Genomic DNA, 16,159 nt, shown 5'->3' with positions numbered 1-16,159 from the left:
TAGTGTTTTGGGGAGAAAGAATGTTTTCCTTTTTTCCTGACCCACAATTTGAATATTTGGAAGGTGAACATCCCACGCTCTCCAGTCTAAAATAAGAAAGAGAGAGTGGCAGCGAGGGAGTACATTTTATGTGGTCCTCAGTGAGAATGAAGAGCGGAGTGCTATCGAGTACAACACACACACACACCCCTGTTACCCAGCGAAGGGATCCCTGGGCCTATTGTGTCTGTGTGATACAAATGGAGTAATATGTCTGTAATACAGTCTTCCATTCCAGTGTGGTTTTCAGTGAATCTCCCCGTCTAAGGTACAGAACCGTCTCTTCCCCATTTAGGACACATACAATAGGACTGATAGCCAGGAGAATAACAATCTGCTGTCTCACCCATCTCCCTTGCCCTCTCTATTTCCTTAGTTGAACTTCTGCCCTCCATGAAATTAAAATGATTGTTTTCTTGTAATACAATGTGACTTGGCCATTACCACATTTAACACGTCCTGTTCTCTGCCTGTGTTTCTTCCTCTATGGTCTGACCCTGTTCTTACCCTGGGCCTCTCATCTCTGCCTAGTCTCCATGGTGATGGGTATTCCTACCGTAAAGCGGAAAGTGAAGTCGTACCTGGCCGAGACTCTACACTCGCTCATCGACAAGCTATCACCTGAGGAGAAACTCGACTGTGTCATCATCGTCTTCGTTGGAGAGGTGTGGGGAAATGCATTCTCACACTCGCAACTCACTATATATATGTGTGTGTGTGTGTGTGTGTTACTGCTCAAAAAAATAAAGGGAACAATAAAATAACACATCCTAGATCTGAATGAATGAAATTCTTATTAAATACTTTTTTCTTTACATAGTTGAATGTGTTGACAACAAAATCACACAAAAATGATCAATGGAAACCAAATTTATCAACCCATGGAGGTCTGGATTTGGAATCACACTCAAAATGAAAGTGGAAAACCACACTACAGGCTGATCCAACTTTGACGTAATGTCCTTAAAAAGTCCAAATGAGGCCCAGTAGTGTGTGTGGCCTCCACGTGTCTGTATGACCTCCCTACAACGCATTGGCATGCTCCTGATGAGGTGGCGGATTGTCTCATGAGGGATCTCCTCCCAGACCCGGACTAAAGCATCCGCCAACTCCTGGACAGTCTGTGGTGCAACGTGGCCTTGGTGGATGGAGCGAGACATGATGTTCCAGATGTGCTCAATTGGATTCAGGTCTGGGGAACGGACAGGCCAGTCCATAGCATCAATGCCTTCCTCTTGCAGGAACTGCTGACACATTCCAGCCACATGAGGTCTAGCATTGTCTTGCATTAGGAGGAATCCAGGGCCAACTGCACCAGCATATGGTCTCACAGGATGGCAGTCAGGCTACCTCTGGCGAGCACATGGAGGGCTGTGCGGCCCCCCAAAGAAATGCCACCCCACACAATGACTGACCCACCTCCAAACCGGTCATGCTGGAGGGTGTTGCAGGCAGCAGAACGTTCTCCACGGCGTCTCCAGACTCTGTCACATGCTCAGTGTGAACCTGCTTTCATCTATGAAGAGCACAGGGCGCCAGTGGCGAATTTGCCAATCAAATGCCAAACATCCTGCACGGTGTTGGGCTGTAAGCACAACCCCCACCTGACATCGGGCCCTCATACCACCCTCATGGAGTCGGTTTCTGACCGTTTGAGCAGACACATGCACATTTGTGGCCTGCTGGAGGTCATTTTGCAGGGCTCTGGCAGTGCTCCTCCTTGCACAAAGGCGGAGGTAGCGGTCCTGCTGCTGGGTTGTTGCCCTCCACGTCTCCGGATTTACTGGCCTGTCTCCTGGTAGCGCCTCCATGCTCTGGACACTACGCTGACAGACATAGCAAACCTTCTTGCCACAGCTCGCATTGATGTGCCATCCTGGATGAGCTGCACTACCTGAGCCACTTGTGTGGGTTGTAGACTCCGTCTCATGCTACCACTAGAGTGAAAGCACCGCCAGCATTCAAGTGACCAAAACATCAGCCAGGAAGCATAGGAACTGAAAAGTGGAGCAGAACCACTCCTTTATTGGGGGTGTCTTGCTAAATGCCTATAATTTCCACCTGTTGTCTATTCCATTTGCACAACAGCATGTGAAATGTATTGTCAATCAGTGTTGCTTCCTAAGTGGACAGTTTGATTTCACAGAAGTGTGATTGACTTGGAGTTACATTGTGTTTAAGTGTTCCCTTTATTTTTTTTGAGCTGTGTGTTATATATTATTAGTCCATGACATGTAATTTTTCCAACTATTGTTTATAGACAGATTATATCACTTATAATTCACTGTATATATACACTAAGTTGACTGCCTTTATACATCTTGTAAAATTCCTGAAAATTATGTAATGGCTTTAGAAGATTCTGGTAGGCTAATTAACAGAATTTGAGTCAATTGGAGGTATACCTGTGGATGTATATCAATGAGTCCTAAATCGACAACCTGAAAGGCAGCTCAGCAAGGAAGAAGCCACTGCTCCAAAACCGCCATTAAAAAAGCCAGACTACAGTTTAAAACTACACATGGGGACAAAGATCATACTTTTTGGAGAGATGTCCACTGGTCTGATGAAACAAAAATAATGTTTTGGCCATAATGACCATTTATGTTTGGAGGAAAAAGGGGGGATTCTTGCAAGCCAAAGAATACCATCCCAACCGCGAAGCACAGGGGTGGCAGCATCATGTTGTGGGGGTGCTTTGCTGCAGGAGGGACTGGTGCACTTCACAAAATAGATGGCATCATGAGGATGGAAAATTATGTGAATATATTGAAGCAACATCTCAAGACTTCAGTCATAACGTTAAAGCTTGGTTGCAAATTGGTCTTCCAAATGGACAATGACCCCAAGCATACTTCCAAAGTTGTGGCAAAATGGCTTAAGGACAACAAAGTCAAGGTATTGGAGTGGCCATCACAAAGCCCTGACCTCAATCCTATAGAAATTTGTGGGCAGAACTGAAAAGGCATGTGTGAGCAAAGAGGCCTTACAAATCTGACTCGGTTACACCAGCTCTGTCGGGAGGAATGGGCCAAAATTCACCCAACTTATTGTGGGAAGCTTGTGGAAGGCTACCTACAACGTTTGACCCAAGTTAAACAATTTTAAAGGCAATGCTATCAAATACACTCAATTAGTATGTTATAACTTCTGACCCATTGGGAATGTGATTAGTCATTCTCTCTTCTATTATTCTGACATTTCACATTCTTAAAATAAAGTGGTGATCCTAACTGACCTAAGACAGGGAATTTTTACTACGATTAAATGTCAGGAATTGTGATACATTTAAACTCAGTTTATGTTAACTTTTGACTTCAACTGTGTGTGTGTATATATATATATATATATATCACACACTGTGATATGCAAATAATATTATATTCTGTCTTTGCAGATGGACACGGAATACGTCCATAGCGTGGTTACTGGACTGGAGAAAGAGTGAGTGACATCACTTCCTGTCCTTAAGCTTCCTGTCTTTGTGATGTTTCCTGTCTGATAAACCCTCTGGCGGTTTAGCGAGAACAGAAGTAGGATGACAACATGTGCATGTGTCTATCCCAGGTTTTCTACAGAGTTCAGTTCAGGTCTGTTGGAGCTGATCTCTCCTCCTGCCAGCTACTACCCAGATCTCAAAGAACTCAAGGAGACTTTTGGAGACTCCAGAGAGAGGGTCAGGTAAGAAAACACACAAAGTAAAACAATCAACATTTGATTCTGTAAAGAATCCAAGGAAGTTCATCTTCAATTGGTGACAAACGTTGGCAAACGGTCAAATAACAGCCACACACCGTCACGCCTGGGCCTCTCCAGCCGATCTCCACTGCTCACACACCAAAATTGATTTATTCTGGGTATTTGTCGTTGATGTGTCACATCCGGTGGGCATTACCATTGACAATACGGTGAGAAGGAGAGCGGAGAGTGGGAGGAGCTGTAAGGGGTGGGCCAGGTGCTCAGTATTCCACAGGCATCTCTCAAAGTGAGCTCAAGGTCAACTGCACCCCTCTTATCTCCTTCCCTTCCCCCCACCCTCTTACATTGACTGTACTATGGAAACCTCTTGTCTCCATCTCTCTCTTGTTGCTCTCTCTGCCGCACGGCTCCCTCTCGCATGTGTGGGGGTTGATGGAGAGCTGATGTTTGAGGGTAAACCATGTTTGAAATTGGTCTGATGTGTGCTTGTTGTGTGCTGCCCTTTGTTAGCTCTTGATTATATTTTTGCTGGCTCATTGAATATTTATGAGAAGCTCACTGGAATCCCTGCTGCTGAGGTGGAATGAAGAACAATGCAACTCATTAGCGTGTGTGGGTGGGTGCTCGCCCACGTGTGTGTTTGTATGCGCTTATGCTGGTCCCAACACCGTTCGTCGGGCAGTGATGTGCACACCTGCTCCTTTCCAGCCACCAGTTATTTAGTAACCGGGTATGAGGAAATGATTCATCATTGTGTGTTTGTGTTGTAGATGGCGGACCAAGCAGAATCTGGACTATTCCTTCCTCATGATGTATGCTGTGAGCAAAGGAGTCTACTATGTCCAGGTGTGTACGTCCTTGGAACAGACACACATTCTGCCCCTACGAAACCTGCGTTCCCATGGCAACCTGTTGGAATGTGCCTGGCAGGAGCGGTATTTGTCTGGGGCAGAGCTGTAGTACACCTTGTACCAACATACTTCAGCATCATAGGGTTTGTTACCACGGAAACACTGGTAAGCCGGTAGTTTGGAACAAGGTGTGCCCAATTTGGACGTGTTCTTTACATTACATGAGGCCATTTGCTAGTCTGTGTTGGTATAAGATGAACATACTGTGTCTGAGAGTTGGGCAGCCCTTTTCTCCTCTGAGTGAATATAAAGATCAGACATACTGTACAGGTTGTTGTACATCTTCTATCATACCACCTGCTACTCCCTTTGATGACATGCATACATACATACATATACTGAGTGTACAAAACATGAACAGCATCTTTCTAATATTTTGCCCTCGAACAGCCTCAATTCGTCGGGGCATGGACTCTACAAGCTGTCGAAGCGTTCCACAGGTATGCTGGCCCAGGTTGACTCCAATGCTGCCCACATTTGCGTCAAGTTGGCTGGATGTCCTTTGGGAGGTGGACCATTCTTGATACACACAGGAAGCTGTTGAGTGTGAAAAAGCCAGCAGCATTGCAGTTCTTGATACACTCGAACTGGTGCGCCTGGCACCTACTACCATACCCCATTGGAAAGGAACTTAAATATTTTGTCTTGCCCATTCAGCCTCGGAATGGCACACAGACCATCCATGTCTCAAGGGTTAAAATTTGTTCTTTAACTCGTCTCCTCCCCTTCATCTACACTGATTGAAGTGGATTTAACAAGTGACATCAATAAGGGATCATAGTATTCACCTGGTCAGTCTGTCATGGAAAGGTGTTCCTAATGTTTTGTACACTCAGTGTATAATGAATTAACACATTGGATCGCATCCTCTATTAACCCCTTCTGTCGTTCTTTCTGTCCTTCTGTTTTGGTTGTTTTCATCTTCCGTCCTGTGTTCTCCACTCGGGCGGAGTGGGCAGAGGTACTGAATGCTGTCATTGACAGTGTAGTTCAGTCTTATTGTAGGCCGTAGATATCATACAGTGCCTATAGAAAGTAGCTTAGTGAGAGACTTGTGTGGTGTTTCTGTGTTTGTGATTAGTAGATGACGAGATGTGATGGCCAAACCACTGCTCACCAGTCGTCGTCGTCCCCCCCCCCCTTCTCTCTCTCCTTCCAGTTGGAGGATGACATTGTGGCCAAGCCCAACTACTTTGCCACCATGAAGAACTTTGCCTTGCAGCTCTCCTCCGAGGACTGGATGATCCTCGAGTTCTCCCAGCTCGGCTTCATCGGTAACACATGCGCGCGCGCACACAAACTCTGGGCATTTAGCAACCCTCTAACAAGCTATTAGTCAGCAATTAATGGTCCTTAACTAATGGTCACTGGGGCTTAATGAGGAATCCTTGACCCTTAATGAACAATGACTGTCAGGTAAAATGAAAGAAAGTCAACAAACATCAGGAGACTTTTGGAGTATACAAAAAACAGAGCATGGTTTGAATAGCCAGCCCACTGGTTTTCCTTCTCTCTCGCTCCTCTTTTTCACTTCCTTTCCCATGATCCTCATTCCCCATACCCCCCTCTCCTTGTTTCACTCTCTCCTCTTTCCACTCTCCTTCCCTATCTACCTCTCTCCTTCTCTCAGGTAAGATGTTCCAGGCTCCAGATCTCAATCTGATCGTAGAGTTTATCTTCATGTTCTATAAGGAGAAGCCCATTGATTGGCTACTGGACCACATCCTCTGGGTCAAAGTGTGTAACCCGGAGAAAGACGCAGTACGTACACACCCTGTTTGGTTGTTTGTGTGTGTGAGTGGTATCTTCATCAACTCTCTTGACTCTCTCCATCTACCCTTTCTCCCTACAGAAGCACTGTGAGCGGCAGAAGTCGAGTCTGCGTGTGCGGTTCAGGCCTTCTCTCTTTCAACATGTGGGGCTACACTCCTCTCTGGCTGGAAAGATCCAGAAACTCACTGTGGGTCATAAACCTCTATCACCCTCCCTCTAGATCACTCACCCTGCATCAGCCTTTGATCAAATTTCCTGTACCATATTTCCTAAATACCCCCAATCACTACCTTGATATGTCCTAAACCGACCAACTCACGGCCATTATACTAGGCCATGCTGACTCTTTCTCCCAACCCCCACCCCCCGGTATGACTACTTCCTGTCGTCCCTGCTGGTGTCTCATTTCCTCTTCCTGTTTAGGATAAGGACTTCCTGAAACCCTTGCTCCATAAAATCCACGTGAACCCGCCTGCTGAGGTGTCCACGTCTCTCAAGGTACATCACCTTTAAGACACAACTTTCTACCTTGGCCTTATGAGTTGAAAGATGTATATTGTTTTTTTACGCATGTTTTCATTATTGGCTTTTTATTTCAATAAGGTAGTATGCCCGGTATTGAGTGTTTTGAAATGCGTTATAAAAGTTTGCTTTGTATAATTATTTATACTGAAAGGTTTTGAGTACATTTAGCTAATGTTGTGCTGTGTAGGTGTACCAGGGCCACACGCTGGACAAGACCTACCTAGGAGAAGACTTCTTCTGGGCCATCAACCCTACTGCTGGAGACTACGTCCTCTTCAAGTTCGACAGGCCCGTCAGCATAGAGAGGTGAGTAGGGAGTTTGTGTGCACACACGAGGGAAAAGGGAGGTCGTGTCACACACTCTTCCACAAGCTTTAGCGTGCCTGTCTCTCTGGGGCTCAGTGTGCTAATGAGTGTTCTAAAATAAGAATTCCCAGGACTGCCTCCTAGGAGAGGGAGAGGGATTCACGGAAAGAAAGAGCGGAATGGTTTGGGGGGAGAAAGGAAGGGCTAAGAAAGGGATGTGGAAGAAGGGGCTAGGTGAGGGGATGTGGAAGAAGGGGCTAGGTGAGGGGATGTGGAAGAAGGGGCTAGGTGAGGGGATGTGGAAGAAGGGGCTAGGTGAGGGGATGTGGAAGAAGGGGCTAGGTGAGGGGATGTGGAAGAAGGGGCTAGGTGAGGGGATGTGGAAGAAGGGGCTAGGTGAGGGGATGTGGAAGAAGGGGCTAGGTGAGGGGATGTGGAAGAAGGGGCTAGGTGAGGGGATGTGGAAGAAGGGGCTAGGTGAGGGGATGTGGAAGAAGGGGCTAGGTGAGGGGATGTGGAAGAAGGGGCTAGGTGAGGGGATGTGGAAGAAGGGGCTAGGTGAGGGGATGTGGAAGAAGGGGCTAGGTGAGGGGATGTGGAAGAAGGGGCTAGGTGAGGGGATGTGGAAGAAGGGGCTAGGTGAGGGGATGTGGAAGAAGGGGCTAGGTGAGGGGATGTGGAAGAAGGGGCTAGGTGAGGGGATGTGGAAGAAGGGGCTAGGTGAGGGGATGTGGAAGAAGGGGCTAGGTGAGGGGATGTGGAAGAAGGGGCTAGGTGAGGGGATGTGGAAGAAGGGGCTAGGTGAGGGGATGTGGAAGAAGGGGCTAGGTGAGGGGATGTGGAAGAAGGGGCTAGGTGAGGGGATGTGGAAGAAGGGGCTAGGTGGAGGGGATGTGGAAGAAGGGGCTAGGTGGAGGGGATGTGGAAGAAGGGGCTAGGTGAGGGGAATGTGGAAGAAGGGGCTAGGTGAGGGGAATGTGGAAGAAGGGGCTAGGTGAGAAGAGGCAATAGAGGGATGTTTAGAAGTCAGGGAGCTTCAGAGGGACAGGAGGAGAGACCAACTCATCACTGTTTCATGTGTAGTGTTTCTGTTCATAGCAGTCGGTGACCTCTCTCCAGTGTTGGGGTCTGGGCTTGATTTGCACCTGTTAGCCATGTGATGTGTGACAAGATTCATTAACAGCTTAAGTGGAGGTGGGTGTGCTCGTGTGCCATTGCTGCCTCAGGCTTAGTTTAGACTTGTCAGATGTCGTTCTAAAAGCACAGCACATTGTGTGACAGGACAGTGTTGCGTGTAAGGAAGGTGTGGGTATGCGTATTCATGAGTGTGCCATGGGACGTGAATATGCATTAATAGGTGTTGTGTGATTGGCAGGTTCCTGTTCCGCAGTGGGAACCAGGAACACCCTGGGGACAGGATAGAGAACACCACCGTAGAGATACTGCCCTTCTTGGTAAGTCGACAACATTCAGACAACATTCAGATGACAGTGTGCAATGATGTGTAAACAGAGGCAGGGCACTTGTCTGATTTGGTTTGTTGACCGATCACTCAATGTGTATTGATTTGGTTATTGACACGATCATGAGCATTGCCTGCTCCAATAGATATCAGTGCAGGAGGCGGGAGATGAGCACAGTGTGTAGTTTTCTGTATGTTAGCGTTAACAAGGCTCTCTATTTAGTGTATGCAGAACCTTACACAAATAATACCAAAATGTCTGTCTGAAGGAAACTGGACTAAAGACTAAAGAGAAGTACAAGCGAACTGAAGACCGCTACTACAAAATCGGTGAGTGGACCTGCACCAACCCTCCTGTCCTGTTATCTTTCTCTACTCAGAATGCACCCTGATCACATTACCCACTCGCATTCTTCCTGCCACAGACTGATCAACAATGTACAAACTCAATCCCAGCTCTTATTCTCTCTCTCTCTAGGTCAGTTTGAGAAGGGTGTGGCAGAGGGGGCTGTAGACGCCTCCTTCAACCCGGTGGTGGCGCTGCGTCTCTCTGTCATCAAAGACTCTGCTGTCTGGGCCATCCTCAGCGAGGTCAGCCAATCACACAGCGTCATCGGTCTTTTAATCTTTTGTATCAAATGTATCTATTGTTCTATGTACCCAGGTGTGTGACATGTCTGTGTTCCTGTGTCTCTTTGTAGATCCACATAAAAAAGCTACCAGGCTGACATAAGGCGGGGGGCCACAATCCAGGCCCCCGGCCCCGGGGTGCTCGCAGACGCGCCTAACACTTGCTGACCAAGGGCCCTTTGGCAACCAGCAGTGACATCCTCAGAGCTCACCAGAGCCACTTCTCTCAGGGCTTCTGTCTGAGGACACTCATTCAATCTGTCTCTCGCTCACTTGCTCTCACTCTCGCTCTCCTTCTCTATCCTTTTGCGTAAATGTGAATACTACTGTAAAGAAAAAAGAGACATTTTAAAGTATCAGAAGGAATTGGGTGTGTCCTGCAGAATTCCGTTCCCAGCTCTGACTGTTGAGGTAACTGTGTGTTACACAGAGGGCTTGTGACTCGGAGAGACTAACCTGAGGGGCTGATGTCACCCAAACACTGGTGCAAAGTAGGTGCTCACTGCTCCATGTGCTCTCAACCATCTCTGGTCTGGTCAGCTGGGGAATTGCACTGTCACTGGAGCCACAGAGCCCCCTGCTGGTGACTGAAGGATGTGTATTAGCCTCATGGACCTGTTGCTTTTTGTTGTGTTCTTGCTAAACAGCAAGTAATAGACCAAGTAAGGTGTCAGTCATCTTATGGTGGTGGATAACTGCCTTTGTCCCTTTCTCCTCAGCTCTTCTTTTGAGGGAATGATGGCAAACAAAGCGGGAAACAAAATGTGATTCCCGTATCTTTAAAGTGACATGTCTGCCAGACTATCTCTTGATGAAGAATGCTCTGGGTAAAAGTAACCTGTAGGCGCAGATCTAGGATCAGCCTACCTGTCCCGGTCCCAACCCTAGTCATTCTAGGGCAAAAACCTACATTACCTAAGAGCTGTGTCTGGGACAGTTTATTCCTATTCATTATTAAATGAATAATCTTGGTGACTGAAGGAAACCATATTTATCGTTCTACTTCGTTTGACAGGAAGCCAGGCTGAAAGATGTCCTTTTAGTGGTAAACCAATCAGACTTTGGCCTCGACTTTGCTTACCTGAAGGGATATTTCTATATTGATGATATTATTACTACTATGACAATGATCTATGAAGGTGAATTAATTTATTTGAAATAAATCCTTAATTTGTACAAGAGGTTAAAAGTCAGAATTTGTATTTTTTATTCTGTGAAGAGTTTATACTACGGTAGTTGATATGTGCCTGCACCTGCTCTTTTTGTTCCGAAAATGAATCATTGTTTTCACAGTGCGGCTTGGTGTTCCATGTTCTCTTGTCTGCTGGTTGGTTCAGATAGAGGTTGGCTCCAACTGCTGGTCCAGTCTGTTTTTGGATGACCTTTCCTAGACAGTCCAAGTTAAAATGAGAGATGTCAGAACAGTCCTTGAAGCTAGAACCCTTAATTGAAACATTAACTTGAACCTGCTTCTGTTTTGGTAAAAAATAATAATAATATAAGGCAGAGATTGGCCTGAAGAAATGTAACCACTCTCAAATTCACAGTGGACTGACCATCCAATATATCAAAATGATAGATTTAACCAAGGCTATACAGAGTTTGTTTACTAACATTGGAGTAAAACCAGCTTATTTGGTTTCTGAGGGGGTACGACTGTTGAACCAAGTTCAATGAGATTATATTATTCACAAATCAATGGGTGTGTATTTATAATTCCAAAAATGGATGAAGCAAGTTTAAGCCAGAGATGCTGACCGAGGCTTGTGCTAGATCAGACCCAAGTGCCTTTAAAATCCTGCTCATCCGAGATGAAGCAGAACTTCCTGAATGGCTCTGTTCCAAACCCTTCACTCCCTCCCTTTCCTGTACCCTACATAGAGGGGGGTTGACTCACCATTGGAGGTTTGAAATGCTATAGGTCCTTACAGAATACATGATACTTGCTTGACAGATGGCTACACAGGGGTAGTGGTTCCACCATTTATTTAACTAGGCAAGTCAGTTAAGAACAAATTCTTATTTTTAATGACGGCCTAAGAACAGTGGGCTAACTGCCTTGTTCAGGGGCAGAACGGCAGATTTGTACCTTGTCAGCTCGGGGATTTGAACTTGCAACCTTTCGGTTACTAGTCCAACATTCTAACCACTAGGCTACGCTGCCGCCCCGCACCATAAATAACCACCAATTATACAGTGTGCCCCATGTTTACCGTCAGCAATGGGGAATATATTTTTGGGGACATTATTAAATTGTATTTTCTGTAAATTGGGAAGGAATGTCTGTAAACTGACGATCAAATGCTATTTAGAAAGTTGCACTGAATTTGTTTAATGTTCTATACTTTTTTTTGTTGGTGTGCTCTCATTTACCATCTCCAATTGATGTCATTTCACACTTCTGACATCCTAACCCATTAGAACCCAGTTCTAACCCATGTGATGCCTGAATCTGTCCAATCTGAGACTGCTGGTAGTTAGTTGTTGGACAGGATGTCGACTGCTGTACTTTTTCTGTGCCGTCTTGTTGCAGAGGGCTGCATGCAGACAGCCAGGCTCCACTTGGAGTGGTGCCTTATTCACTCTGTAGATATACAGAAAAGCACATTGCATTGTCTAAATGCCCTACATGCTCGTTGCCTCATTTCAGGATAGGTCAAAACTGGTTTCCGTGAGATGTTTATACAGTAAGATTTTATGAAGGATTTTTTTCTACCAGAAATCCATCCACGTTTGAGAAGATAGTGATCGGTTTATTTGAGGGTGCTATTTTAAATGTCAGATGTGCATGCACACACACGTCCAATTCTAAATAGCCCCCTAGCCCCAACCCCTCAGCACTTAATGTTGATCTAGAAGGGTTGGACAGCTATAAGGAACAAATCTCATCTACACTATAAGAGAGCAGGGTGGTGCTATTGCGAATTCCTACCCAATCTTTTTTTTTTGTCCTTGCTAGGATACAGACTAGGGGTCGATAGAGCCCCACAGTGGAGGTGTCATACTACCCATAAAACCTAGCTGTCAAACAGGGAAATAGTTACAATCATTTTCCTACCTTAATTCTCCCCATAGGGGATTCTAGAAACACTTAAAGGGTTGTGTTTCATTGTAGGCTTACCCTGGTGTGACATTTTGATAGCCATGTAAATTCCTCTTGTCCAATGATTTTTTTTCAATGTATTTAGGCTCGATTTACTTTGAAATTTGAAAATAATAATTAGCGTCAAAACAGACATCACACAAAACTACAAATCCCTGCAAGCTCCCGCATGTCATCTCTAGCTGATACCCTTTGCTAAGAGGTGTTGTGTAAATGTCAAACTTGCACAAGACCGTTCAGAGTTGTCCATTTTAAAGAAATTCATCAAATTTATTCATTACTACATTTAGCTAACATTAGTTAATCCAGAGAGCCTTTACCTTTGACTCGAGTCTCTTCCAGATCATGGCATTTGTAACTCTTTATGTTGGCTACATTATCAGCTAATTAGCGTTTCAATTTTGGGGGTAAACATACAAGCAAATATATTGATATGTCACCTTGTCCTAGAGATATTTACACTTATCAAAATGTCATGTCAGGGTAAGCCTACACCAAACACAGCCCTTAGTGTTTCTAAAATCCCCCATGGGGAAAAATTATTGGAGCAATTTCCATGTTTGACTGCTAGGTTTTATGGCTATTATGACTCATACTGTGGTACTCGATTGGGATTTGGGCAAAACTTTCAAAAGCTGGACACCTTGTACCAGGTTTGCTTGTTTGTAAATGTTTGTTATTGATGGTGTGATTTGATTGGTCAACCAACCCCTTTGCATGGAGCTGGCCCTTCCCCTGAGCCCCCTGGTCAAACCAGATCCTTGCTCACACCTGGGGCTCATGTAAAGAGTGCAACATTCTAAAACCTTCGGATAGAAATGTATTATTTAGATCTGATACTCTAGAACTACAAATCGTGCCAGATCTATACATTACTTTGCCAGAGCTTTGCAGATAAATGTATTTGAGACTTCCTGTATGAACTCGTGCCATTCATGTGGAGGATGGCTGGGGCAGAGGGGAACGCAAACTGTGGGTGTGCCTCAGTAGTTTAAATTGGGTTCCTTTCATCTTTGTATTTTGCCCTTCATCCACGTTTATCGAAGACTGTATATAAAAGCAATATGGAGGATGCCTGCCTAGACCCTAGGAGTGGATGAAGGATAGACTATTGAGACAGCCAGGCTCTCCCACCCCTGCCTGTCTCCACCTACTCCCCATCAGTCCATGTGCCTTCATGTACATTAGTATGTCTGCCTCTGCTTTTGACATGGATGTACATTCTCATCGTTTTAAATAAATCAAATTTGTTGAAACAATTCATGCCCATCTGTTTTCTGCCTTGGTTTCATTTTTTTCAAGTAACATAGTCAGGAGAATGACTCATCACCATCAGCCACACATCCATGTGGAACTAACCAACCAGCCAGTATCGAATCAGACTGCATCATGTTGGAGACTCAAAGTTGCTATATTTGAGTTCTCCTTGCATTCGTACTCCTTTTGATGTTCTGTGAGCCTTGAGTGGCCCCTAGCAGTAGACTTGAAAAAGTACGTTACAATCGCTAACTTTTTAAAAACAGGAACTAAACACTCCCAGCATGCATATAGTTTACTTCCGCATTCCCAGGATAGTTTGCGAATCAAAGATGGTGGCTTGCGTAACAACGACCGTGTCAAATTGTGTTTTCTTATACATTTCTTGCATAATTGATCCAAAAGCATGTCTCCAACACGACTGCGTTATAAAGGTAACGTTACCGTTAGGCTTTCCTAACTGAGAACCTGGCTGCTAGGTAATGTTGACAGTTTAACTTGTATACCATCCTTTATTTTAACGCGTAGGCCTACCATTAATTGTGTTGGTTGGCTAAGCCACACTTCCATACCTTAAGGGAAGAATTCGGCAGTACCTGTATGGTTAGTGAGAAAGTCCATATTGCAAATGTACGGTCCCTTACTAGACGTCCGAAATCGTTTGTAAAATTTGCGGACGGCGTCGGGCCGAGCGGCAGGGCCGGACCTACCAGGAAGTCATCAAATGAACGTTGTCGGACATTCGGTTTCCGTTTTACAAAAATAATAAGATTTATGTCATTTTTCCCATGTCCCGGAAATTCCCACAAGAGGGCATAAGCAATCATATGGCTATTGCTACAAAACATCACGATTCACGACGGGGCCTTATCTCGAAAACTGAAAATATTTAGAAGCCGAAACTCGGTGAGCGTAGGGGCGGCATAATGGGCAGTTGGCCCCGAACAAGATGGCGTCTAGGCCTCAACGGTTTTTGAGTTATGGCCATTTATCTGGGATTAAAGGTCCAAAATGAAAATAGAGAAATTATTTTTCCACTTCACGTCAAAGTCAAGGAGCCTCCGGTGTCAATAAAAAAAAGAACCAGCCATTTATCTATCGTCATTTAAGAGAAATCGTACAACGACACCTTGGTGATGTTCACGGATAGGTGTTTTTTTGTCAACGGTTACAGATCCAGTTGCAGGTTGTTCTTACGAATCTTTTTAAAGTGTGCTGCGGAGCTCTGCGAGATTTCTGTGATTTTCTATGATTTTCTGAAATAACACACACTCACTAAACCCTCCGTAAATAACTCAGTTCTTAACGTAAAGACTTAAAACTCGGGATTCTGTAAAGGCATACCCCAATCATGATATGAGTTTATTTATAGCTTCCTGTGCCAACCGGAAGTGCCTTTAATGGTGTCACAGTGGCAGTTTCCATGGGTTAAAAAGGTCAGATCTTTTCAAAACTTCATATGTGTGACTAGGTAACCCTCATGAACTGTAAATCAGTCATTTCTCCCAGCAGATGTCAAAGAAAAGCTCTCACACGCACACACAGCAAGGATGGAGTGAAAAAGTGTGGTTCTTAAAGACACAGAGAGCAGGCAATGGCATAAACATAATGTCTAGGCCGTGCCGAGTTCAACGAGATATCCCGCTTGACCGTAGCTCGCTCGGTCTGAGCGCAGCGACCATTAGAAAAGTAGGCCCAAAATGAAGCCTGCCCCACAACGTCATTTGCTTTTGGGTGACAGTGAGAGAACCGTTAGGGTGAGAAGCACAATTCGACCTCAGGTACGTTCCTAAGGTCCTTCCGATCCGTGCAAGCCTAACCTTGACCGTGTGGCATTAACCCTTAATAGTTAAAAGAAGGTGTTTACTTCAAAGAGTTTGCATTGACTTCTCTCCCCATAGGAATACATTGCCTGAACCCCTAAATTCAACCTGAAGTCTATATGGGTTATGAATGCCGTATGAACCTGTCTTTGATGACAGTCCATCAGGCCAGTATGAGGTCTACCTGTGTTGATTCTAAGCTTCCTGGACCAACCGGAAGTGGTTAAAATCACCCTAAAAGTGTTTTTCCATTACCTGCCTGCAGTTTGATAGACATAGTGCATTCAACCCTGTGTAAATCAGTCAATTCTTAACGTAAGGACTTAAAACACAGGATTCTGTAAAAGCATAGCCCAGTGAGGATATGTGTTGACTTATAGCTTATGCCTTAATTGGTGTCTCAGGGGCTGTTTCGAGGGGTTAAAAAAGTCAGATCTGTCCAAAACTTCATATGTGTGATTAGGCAACCCCCATGAACTGTAAATCAGTCATTTTTCCCATAAAATTTCAAAGGAAAACTAAATCACACAGACACACAACTTGGAAGGAGGGACGTATTGGGGTTTGTAGAGACAGACAGTGCCTCCAATAGTTAGCTTTGTTCGAGCTAAAAAAGAACCGTCAGACCTAG

The 16,159-nt window shown here is 45.0% G+C and overlaps 1 protein-coding gene across 2 annotated transcripts in view; it reads left to right on the top strand.

The window, feature by feature from the left end:
* The window catches only part of mgat4a (alpha-1,3-mannosyl-glycoprotein 4-beta-N-acetylglucosaminyltransferase A), a 47,515-nt gene extending 33,808 nt beyond the window's left edge, over window positions 1-13,707 (top strand). For both annotated transcript variants that reach the window (XM_035773619.2, XM_035773620.2), the window contains 13 exons: window positions 571-704; window positions 3,437-3,483; window positions 3,607-3,720; window positions 4,509-4,584; window positions 5,809-5,923; window positions 6,280-6,410; window positions 6,502-6,609; window positions 6,846-6,920; window positions 7,135-7,253; window positions 8,629-8,707; window positions 8,985-9,045; window positions 9,194-9,306; window positions 9,417-13,707. In XM_035773619.2, coding sequence (XP_035629512.1) covers window positions 571-704; window positions 3,437-3,483; window positions 3,607-3,720; window positions 4,509-4,584; window positions 5,809-5,923; window positions 6,280-6,410; window positions 6,502-6,609; window positions 6,846-6,920; window positions 7,135-7,253; window positions 8,629-8,707; window positions 8,985-9,045; window positions 9,194-9,306; window positions 9,417-9,443 — 1,199 coding nt within the window. In that variant the 3' untranslated portion in view covers window positions 9,444-13,707. The remainder of the gene's footprint in view (window positions 1-570; window positions 705-3,436; window positions 3,484-3,606; window positions 3,721-4,508; window positions 4,585-5,808; window positions 5,924-6,279; window positions 6,411-6,501; window positions 6,610-6,845; window positions 6,921-7,134; window positions 7,254-8,628; window positions 8,708-8,984; window positions 9,046-9,193; window positions 9,307-9,416) is intronic.
* The last annotated feature ends 2,452 nt before the right edge of the window (window positions 13,708-16,159 follow it).

The sequence above is a fragment of the Oncorhynchus keta genome, chromosome 7, assembly GCF_023373465.1.
Source record: "Oncorhynchus keta strain PuntledgeMale-10-30-2019 chromosome 7, Oket_V2, whole genome shotgun sequence".
In the NCBI taxonomy this organism is placed as follows: domain Eukaryota; kingdom Metazoa; phylum Chordata; class Actinopteri; order Salmoniformes; family Salmonidae; genus Oncorhynchus; species Oncorhynchus keta.
This window is presented reverse-complemented; position numbering and strand designations above follow the sequence as displayed.